The 11,010-nt window shown below is 31.4% G+C and overlaps 1 protein-coding gene across 1 annotated transcript in view; it reads left to right on the forward strand.

The window, feature by feature from the left end:
- The window catches only part of Vps51 (vacuolar protein sorting 51), a 43,023-nt gene extending 33,352 nt beyond the window's left edge, over positions 1 to 9,671 (forward strand). Inside the window, exons 14-15 of the mRNA XM_069823278.1 lie at positions 3,748 to 3,860; positions 7,432 to 9,671. Of these exons, the coding sequence (XP_069679379.1) occupies positions 3,748 to 3,860; positions 7,432 to 7,540 (222 nt within the window). The 3' untranslated portion in view covers positions 7,541 to 9,671. The remainder of the gene's footprint in view (positions 1 to 3,747; positions 3,861 to 7,431) is intronic.
- Positions 9,672 to 11,010: the final 1,339 nt, after the last annotated feature.

Here is an 11,010-nt window from a genome sequence, read left to right on the forward strand (position 1 = left end):
TTGCTGTATGTGCAGATCTTTATTTTTATTTTATTTTATTTATTTATTTATTTAGTTATGTAGTTTAAAAATAATATTCTTTAGTAAATAAAATAGAAGGTTTTGGAAAAAAAATAATGGTACTTTTAAATATCACTTTCAATGACAAATAACAGGAATTGGCAACTTTAGCATTGGATTCAGAGTATAAGAAATATGTTTATTATGTTATTGGGGAATTCAGTTGTTGGAAATAGTTTTAAAAGATTACTTTGTAATTTTTAATAACAATGCATGGATTTGTTAGTTAGTTAATGTTTCGTCATTACTAACATAACGGATTTTAATAATTGAATCGGTTATTGTTGAAAGGAACTAAGTCCACTTTTTAAAGTTTTGAGATAATCGAAAAATACTGTTTTGTGGATAATCTATCGAAGATTAAACCATCATATATCGTACACTGTTTTGTGGATAATCTATCGAAGATTAAACCATCATATATTGTACACATAAAAAATATGTGTACGATATATGATGGTTTAATCTTCGATAGATTATCCACAAAACAGTATTTTCCGATTATCTCAAAACTTTAAAAAGTGGACTTAGTTCCTTTCAACAATAACCGATTCAATTGAAGAACAGGCCATTTTTTTAAGTAAAAATTTAAAATGATGATGGCCATCGGCATAGCTCAGTCAGCTGAGGCACTTGCCTGCCGACCTGGAGTTGCACTCAGGTGCAGCTTCGATTCCCGATTAGGTTGATTATTTGGTTGAGTTTTTCCGAGATTTTCCACAACCGTAAGGCGAATGTCAGGTAATCTATGGCGAATTCTCGGCTTCATCTAGCAATCACAATCTCATTGACGTTAAATAACCGAGTAGTTGATACGCGTCATTAAATAACCAACTAAAAAGCAATGGTATGAATGGTAATTCAGTGCTTGATATTATTATGATGATGATGATGATGATGATGATGATGATGATGATGATGATGATGATGATGATGATGATTTAGCATCTCTGAATTCCCTAACTTTTTAATCGCTGCAGTGACATATTTCAGATTTTTAAAATCTAGAACAATTGCAAATATTTTAATGTTAAAACATGATAGGTAACTCATGTTACATGGTTGGAGATATACTAGCTATACACTCGGAACAAATATTAAGTTGTGTTCGCTTGCAGAGTCTATAGTCACATACATCAAGAGATGCTATATATAACCAGCATGTTGAAGCCACCTGTGCAGATGTTCTAATTGAATAGGTAAACAAATGGAGTTGGTAGAACTTTATTAAGTAAAGAGGCTTTGTCTGCTCTCGTGTGTCTTGCTATTGAGTGATGAAGTACAGTCCAGTCAAAATATTTGTTTTAATAGAAGCCCAAGGTTCACTGTTAAGGAGAAGCTTTGGGTATATGTTTCGTTATTTATAAAGAAGCACAGTCCGGTCAAAATATTTGTGTTAATAGAAGCCAAGGTTCACTGTTAAGCAGAAACTTTGGATATATGTTTCGTTGTTTACAAATTTCAGATTTATCTAGACAAATTCTCAAAGTTCAAATGATTGCTTTGCATTATTAAGCCTTGTAAAAAAAAAAGTGTTTCTACCGAATTTATTACCAACAGAAATATTATGGACAGATTCGAGGAAACCATATTTTACGCATTATGTGTATTGAAGGCAGCATATCTTCGATATAATTGAAGTACACGTAGTCGACATGCTTATGCTAAGGTTACCAGGCATCTCCATTTCCCAGGGACAGTCCCTGAATTCATACTTTTGTCCCCAGCTAAAACTGTCCCCAGAATGTCCCTAGTTTCTAATAAACTTCCCAAATTGTCCCTGTTTTCAAACGCGATTTAATTTTATTAGGCGTATTTTTAGGTCAATATTAGGGTAGTTAACGGTTATTTATATTATAAATTATAATATTAAGAGATTGTAATGAGGGTTGGTGACAGTCATAATAGTTAATAGTTTATACATTTCTCCACCACATGGTGAGAAGACCGTGTTCTTAGTTTTCGTACACTTTTAATGCATACACTGTATTACTTCATTCTTGTTTCCGATTTAAACAAAGAGTTCTATATTCGGAAATGGAAACGGAATGCGTGAAATTTGTTAAAATTTTTGAAATTTTTGCGATGAAACTTTTGAAAATTTTTAAAATTTTTTTAAATTTTGAAATGGTAGCCAATGGTAGCTATCTATTACGCACGCTAAACAAGACGACTTTTTTACAGTGTAGCCTTTGTGTATGTAACGTAAAAAATGTCAGGACAGTGACGGAAGAGCTTCTGATACAAAAGGAATGACAACAAAAATTATATAAAAATGCTGTACTCAATCATAATTATTGTTCTAAATTGTACACTATTTAAAAAGTGTTATTGCAGACAAGAATTACATGAGAATTGCACTACAAGAAGGTGTTTTTCGTTCCATATCATAACACCATCAGAGTTTCAAGTCCATGAGCTGTACATCTGGCCTGTTGAAGAAATTGTATGAACCGAAGTTGACATGTTTCAGGATGAAAGTGGACGCAATTGTTTTTCTCATCTATGAACATAATGTGGATTCAAAATGTTCAAGATTATAATATGTAAAAACAGTTCAATCTATGCTGATTGTCATCACAAACTTTACTATGATATGTCAAGAATTTACAATAAGGCTTGCCTTTTAAAAACATTCATTCGTCAGAAAAGTATGTGTGATTTAGTGTCAGAACCGCTATAGGCCTACATTTGTGTATCAGTCTTGTAGTAATTTAATTTAATTAAGTAACAATTGGCTCGTTATAATAATAGGATAAGAAATAATAATAATAATAATAATAATAATAGAACCAGGAACAACAACTGTAGTCCTACTGTGGAGCTGACCGGTGTCCCCAGATTTCAGGCAAAAGATATGGTAACCTTAGCATATGCGCATATGTAAATAAAAACATGATTGTTTCATCAGCTAGTTCTTTTCATAGAGCTGTTTTCTTAGAAACAGCGTTAAAAAACTATACCAGTACTTATTTCTTTCTTTATGATGGAAATGCACCATTCTTTTTTTTTTCTTCATTGTTCTATATACACTTTTAGTACTTGTAATAGTCACTGATTAGCTTTATAACTCTTCATTGTGTTAAAATGAGGAAATATTACCTGGCTGACTAGTTTCGAAGTGATGTTCTTCATTTTCCTAAGCCTAAGAGTTATGAAGTTAATCAGTGATTTATTTTATTTATTTATTTTTTGCTTATGTATTATTGTAGTCTGTTACCTATTACACCTTTTGATGTTGTCTATGGGCTGTATTTGTGCTGAATGACATTAAATTATATATCTATCTATTTATCTGTATTGTATTAATGTTCTGTATATTTTATATTTTTGTATATATTTACAAAATGTAAATTTGTATTAAATAAATTTGAAATTGGAAATGCTAAATGATTAAAATTTTCTGTAACTCTGTAATTAAACCATTTTCCATTTGCAATGAATGTACTCCAGACAGGATTAGAATGACGACAAAATCAAACAGTTTGGCCGCAAGTGGACAAACTCTGCATTGCGTCTATTGATGTCTTAATTAAAATGCTTTTAGATAGATATTGAGCGTGATTAATGAATGATGAGAATTGAGACATTGTGTTATGTTTCATATATGATTATAAAGTAACTACAAAGTTCCAACTCTCTTCCTGTAATTTACAGAAAGATGACTTGGCTTCATTTTCTTTACAGACTTTTCTTGAGTGTGTGCGGTTGCGCACATTCAGCCGGTATGGGCTGCAGCAGATTCAGGTTGATACTCATTACTTGCAGCTCTATTTGTGGCGATTTGTTGCTGATGAAAAGTAAGTGGATTCGGAAATATGCTGTTTTATGTCTTACATTTTGTTGTTGTGCATATGGAAAGTATTAGTTATTCATACTCTGTATGAATTCAAAATATGCTCACAAGTAATATAAGTAACAGGTGAAATTGTGGAAGTTGCGAACAAAACCGGTTATTCCCACCAAAAACAAAAAATAAGTTTTTTATGGTTTTGGTATGTTTAAAGCAGGGGTTTCCAACCGGTGTGTCGCGCAGCCCCATGGAGTATGTTGCGAAATTTTGTAATTGAAAAATAAATTTTATTCCATCCAGAAAGTCTCTATTTTTTATTTACAACGAAGTTTTTGATATGGTACATTTTATTTTGAGACAGACTTTACCAATGAAACGTGAACACCTGCAGCAATGCTCAGTTTAATTTTTCTGCCATACGATAATTCCAATGAAAGTGAACACCTGCAACAATGCTCAGTAATTCGTTTACTCTTTCCACTTAGTAATAAACAGAGTTTATAATCGTCAGAACATATTGGTCAGTTACAATATATAGTATTTAGTATTAGTATTTATTTATTTAACCTGGTAGAGATAAGGCCGTCAGGCCTTCTCTGCCCCTCTACCAGGGGATTACAACTATAATATGAACAATAAAATTACAATTAATAATAAATTTACAATTACAATTACAATAAAAATTAAAGTACGACAAGATTACCTGATTAATGAAAGCTAGACATTTTATCATAGAAGTTAAGAACAAAGAATATTTTTGTATTTACTGAAAAAAAAATATATATATATATATTTATTTATTTATTTATTTATTTATTTATTTACATACGTGTGAAAGGGTGATAGCGCCACTATTTTATCAAAAGTGCTTCATTTAGATTTCATCATGGACAAATTTTTAATTCGAAAAAGACAATCTGAATCAAGTTCTGTGTTAGATGACAGCAGTGCTAATTTAAATAATGTGAGCGAAAATTCTCTTTAGGGTTCACAAAAACGTACTGCGTTTCTTAAATATAGTGGTGAATACTTGCAGTATGGTTTTACGTGGCGTGGAGATGAATATAAACAAAATCCTGAGTGTCTTATATGCGGAAATGTTTTGTCAAATCAGTCGATGGTACCGAATAATGTAAAAAAGACGTTTAAAACTGCCGTTTTCAACGTCATACTTGTGTGAATCAGCATTTCCTATCATGAAAATAGTGAAATCTAAACAATCTGAACAGACTGCTGCATCTTGAAGATAATTTACATGTTGGCCTGGCAAACATAAGACCACGTATAGAGAAACTCTGTGCAACCCACCAAGGTGATTTTTCAAAAACGATAATAGAAATCTTTTACCATACATCCAGCATAGATATGTTGGAATTTTTTTATACATCTTCAGAAGAAATAAAAACAAATAAGTGTGTCGCGATATCGTGGACGTTCAGTAAAGTGTGTCGTCAGTCATAAAACGTTGGGAACCACTGGTTTAGAGAGGCATCTTTCTGAATGTGTTACTGTTTCTATTCTAACTCGGTCATTTACATGAGAAATAATATGGTAAAATCAGTATTTTCAATCAAAACCGTGTCATTCCATATCATACTAATGCCAATATTTTCACTTTTCTGTGTCCAAAACACTGTATGTGTTGCAAATTATAAATTCATTCAAAATCGGCCATTTCCACTTCTGTGTGCAAGAGTGATAATATCTTATTGCTAATTTAAATTATTGTAAAAGTTAGTTATAATATACTGGTACTCATTTTTCCATGATACAGTAGAATGAAGATGAAGGATATGTAGGGAGATAAGCTATTCAATTCATATTTTTATTCTCATGCAATGTGCATTCACATAATTCAGCTAAATGTATTTTAATTGAAATTATTGTAAAAGTGTTATGGTACGGATGATTATGTAATAAACATGGGCCTGGCCGTTATCTTTCCACAGTAGAGGTCTTGGATACATATTTTGCCCTTAGAGTGTAAAGGGACTTGCGATGTGCTGGTCATAAGAAAGTTTTCAAAATTTAATTAAAGTATTTGTATGTATTTGGTAATGTGAGCCTGTGTGCTCTGGATGTCTACTGCTGAAAGATTACCTGGCCAATGCTTACTACATAATTACCATGTAATGTTATATTCATTACCTGTACTCCATGATACAGTTAATGTAAGTGATGTGTATGTTTTACAGTTATAAATGTCAAACAGCTTTCTTTCGAAAATAAGTGAAAATTTCCCTCACATTTCCAATAGATTTTTGTCTATAAAATGCACAGAAAATAACTAAAATTATCGTCCAATTTGGGGTAAGATGAAGGTTCAGTACAGTTTTTTTCTACTTTATGAGAAATACGTTATTTTGAAAATGACCAGTTTTGTTCGCAACCTTCACATTTATTGAAGATATCACAACGAAAATTTGAATCAGTCGTACAATTATTAATTGATGATGATGATGATGATGATGAAGAAGAAGAAGAAGAAGAAGAAGAAGAAGAAGAAGAAGAAGAAGAAGAAGAAGAAGAAAAGGCGTAACTTTGAGGTTCTAACTATTCAACTCCGAAAATTTAAATGGAAAGAGGGGTCATAACTACTATTTTTGTCTGCTACCCAAACTTTTAGCACTGAATGGCTCAGTTCAAACTAAACGCAAGTTAGAATTAAATATGAGTTTCGTCTGAATATTATATGGTAACACTGTTTTATTACTCAGTCTTGATCATTCAGAAAATATGTGCGTGAATATTGCATGCAGGAACACTGTTTGAAATTTATCAGTTTTTCGTGATATCTATGACCTTCTGTGTAGTACCTAGGCCTAGCCTACACTGACACTTATTTTTTAAGTGTGCGTTTTATTATGTACTAGAGTGGATGATAAAACCTACCTATTACACCTTTCCTTCTTGCATAATACGAGATTACTAGAAATGATATTACATTTTAGAATTGTTTATACTTTAGTTACGGAGAATTATTTTTGAGAAAAACAGATATTAATGGATATTTTTGAACTAAGAATTGCTGCTAAGTTGAAAATATTTACACATTGATAAAAGGAACATTGTCTTGAATTAATTAAAATTTAGACATCTTAAAGTTGTACTAAAGCACTCCACAATTGCAGGCGACACGCCTCATTTATCTTTGATATATGTTTTTAGTAAAGTAACTAAATGGTAACTTAAAGGTGACTTAATTTCTTTCTAATTTTCACAAAACTCGTAAGATTTGATCCAAAGGAGGAAGATAGCAATAATACACTGTTCAGAACATGTAGAGATTGGACTTTTTTCATTGCTGTTAATGAAAAAAGAATTCACGTTGTTTCCAAGATTGGTTCTGTCTTTGTCTTTCGTGAAAAAATGAGGTGGAAAAACTCCTTCTTACCGAACTTTTTTCATCTGAACAATGAGATAGAACGGAATTCCTTATTCATTAACAACAAAGAAAAAAGTCCAATCTGTACTCTTAAATTAATAAGATTAATTTTGGTTTATTACTTTCTATTTGTGACGTACATAATAATTGAATAATGAAGTACAGTAATGTTCTTTGTTGTGTTTTCTTCTAGCTTGGTCCATTTTCTACTGGATGAAATTCTAGGCAGTGCCGTACATCGTTGTTTAGACCCAGTTCTGATGGAACCCAGTGTTGTTGAAATAATTTGTGAAAGAGGCTAGAAGAGAATTCAACCTTCATCACGAATGAAATTGACTGAATGATGACCGTACAGTTCGTACATTCAGGTTTATCACGTAGTCATAATTTATCTTGTATTATTATTATAAGGATTTGATTGTGCGACTGGAGCAAAAACCTATTTTATATTGCATGGTGTGTGTATGTGTATGCGCGTGCGTGTGAGAATGAGCAGAGAGAGAGTGGAGGGAAAAGGGAACGATATATATTTCAAAGGATTAAGCAGTTTGACTAGCAGTAATGTGTCTTATTTATATTCACAATTTATTTTGAATCTCATTTGGTAACACGTAGGTTGTCAACTCTTCTGTATTTACCAGGATCTCCCTCATTTTTACCTCAGTTTAGTGTAATCACCCTCAACTAGTCTGGATTTCTTCCGTATTCTTCACACTGTGTAAAATAATAATTAGTAGATAATTATGTTTTTCTTTTTGGGTCAATAGTTTGTTATTAAAACTTCATTACAATTCATAGTAATTGTAACAGACATGAGTTACCACTTTGAAAGCCTATTAATTAAATGTAAAAGAATTTAATACATCAGTAGACACACAATATTATAATGGACATGAATAATTACTTAATCGCGAACATGTGTCAGGCATTAAAATTCATTCATTCATTCATTCATTCATTCATTCATTCATTCATTCATTCATTCATTCATTCTTTTTTATGCCGTTCACTGTAAACCCAGCATTCTTCAATCTTTCCTATTTCCTGCTTTCCTCTTATCTCCCCATATGATCCATGTATCTTAATATCGTCTTCTCCCCCGGACTTTTTCCCCTTTCACCATTTCTTCCAGTGCATCCTTCAGTAGACAGTTTCTTAATACCCAGTGACCCAGCCAATTTCGTTTTCTCTTCCTGATCAGTTTCAGCATTTTTCTTTCTTCGCCCACTCTTCTAGCACAGCTTCATTTCTTATTCTGTCTGTCCATTTCACATGCTCCATTTTCCTCCATATCCGCATTTCATATGTTTCCAGACGCTTCTCTTCACTTCATTGCAACGTTTATGTACCCCATACAGTGCCATACTCCACACGAAGCACTTTACTAGCCTCTTCTTTAGTTCTTTTTCCAGATGTTTGCAGAAGATCATCCTTTACATTAAAATATCTTTGCAAAAATTATCCATTGTGTACTTACACTATAATGTAAAATTATGTCAGTCCTTTGGGTAAAAGTTTTGTGGATTTCCTGATTTCCCTAACCCTAACTTTTTTATAAGAAATAGTTGGCAATCCTACGTGTGGTTTTCTGAAAGTCTTTCAGGTACTGGTAGATGTTTAGTTACCGTATTGAATAAGTCACTGCCATGAAATATTCCTAATATATTTCCAGATTTTCATAATGAATAGTTTCAGGAATCGGTGATTACAGACGAAAATGGAAATCGCATGTAAAAAAGATGAAAAATTTTGGATTTCCAAAAGCAGCAGCAGTGTTACACAAGCCAAGAGAAAGGAAAAGAGACCAAGGAAGGATATTCGAAAGATAGATAGACCCTAACCCAGAAAGTTGAAAGAAGGAGAAGCTGAAGAAGAGTTTCATAATGGAACTGTTCATATCTTAATATGATTTTCTTCTGTTACCAGAATTTTACAGTCTGTGAATGAATATTTTCAGTATTTGCAATTCTCAAGTTTCTGTAGGCTGTACAAATTATTATAGATACCATAATGTGAAAAGGAACGGAATATCTTAAGAGATATTAATTAATCAAAAGAATATAATCATTAAAATACTGGTATGCATTTCTATATTACCTACTATACTTTCTAAGGAATTCTGATTTGTGGCTTATATGCTATGATGTGTTAATTTTTTTTCAAGCTAACTCAAATTCATACTTTTTTATTGATGGGTGAATTGGTATTATGTAAATTATCCTAAAACAGACATTTATGTTCTTGTAAATGTTGTAAATATTTTTACCAAAGAATTGTTAATATTACTCTTAAAAGTTACTTATAAGTAACTTAAGTCAATGGTGACTGTAAATAAGATTATTGTTATTAATGCTATTTATATGGAGATTGTTATTGTGTCTTTATGATATGTATTTCATTCTTCAGCTACATACAATTTCTTTGAAAAATGAATTATGTCGATTTCAGATTATTATTTCTCCAAAAACTTCACTTATTTTTTTTACGTAATAATATGAGCATATATTTCAAAGGAAAAGGGGCGTTGTATCAATTTGAATACGGTAAGTACACTCAGTCATAAGCGTGAGAAGTTATTGTAAGCAGTAATTAACTCATTTGTAAGTTTATTTCTTTTATTATCTATTAAAGTAAAACCATGGAAATATTTTGCGATGCTGTTAAAATTATACCATGGAAATATGCGGTACTATTACAATAAAATCATGGAACTGTTTTGAGATTCTGATAAAATAAAATCATAGAATGTGCGGTACTATTAAAATAGGCCTAACACCATGGAGATATTCGATACTATTAAAATAAAACCAGAGGAATATGCGGTACTAATAAAATAAAACTATGGAAATATTTTACGATTCTATTAAAATATAATCATGGAAATGTGCGGTACTGTTAAAATAAAACCATGGAAATGTGCGGTACTATTAAAATAAAACCATGGAAATATGTTGCGATTCTATTAAAATATAACCATGGATATGTACAGTACTATTAAAATGAAACCATGGAAATCTGCGGTACTATTGAAAGAAAACCGTGGAAATCTGCGGTACCAATAAAATAAAACCATGGAAATATGTTGCGATTCTATTAAAATAAAACCATGGAAATGTACGACACTATTGAAAGAAAACCGTGGAAATGTGCGATACTATTAAAATAAAACCATGGAAATGTACGACACTATTGAAAGAAAACCGTGGAATTGTGCGATACTATTAAAATAAAACCATGGAAATGTACGACACTATTGAAAGAAAACCGTGGAAATGTGCGATACTATTAAAATAAAACCATGGAAATGTACGACACTATTGAAAGAAAACCGTGGAAATGTGCGATACTATTAAAAGAAAACCATAGAAATGTGAGATACTATTAAAATAAAACCATGGAAATGTGCGATACTATTAAAATAAAACCATGGAAATGTGCGATAATATTAAAATAAAACAAAGGAAATGTGCGATACTATTAAAATAAAACCATGGAAATGTGCGATACTATTAAAATAAAACCATGGAAATGTGCGATACTATTAAAATAAAACAAAGGAAATGTGCGATACTATTAAAATAAAACCATGGAAATGTGCGATACTATTAAAATAAAACAAAGGAAATGTGCGATACTATTAAAATAAAACCATGGAAATGTGCGATAATATTAAAATAAAACAAAGGAAATGTGCTATACTATTAAAATAAAACCATGGAAATGTGCGATAATATTAAAATAAAACAAAGGAAATGTGCATACTATTAAAATA

The sequence above is a fragment of the Periplaneta americana genome, chromosome 4 (assembly GCF_040183065.1).
Source record: "Periplaneta americana isolate PAMFEO1 chromosome 4, P.americana_PAMFEO1_priV1, whole genome shotgun sequence".
In the NCBI taxonomy this organism is placed as follows: Eukaryota; Metazoa; Arthropoda; class Insecta; order Blattodea; family Blattidae; genus Periplaneta; species Periplaneta americana.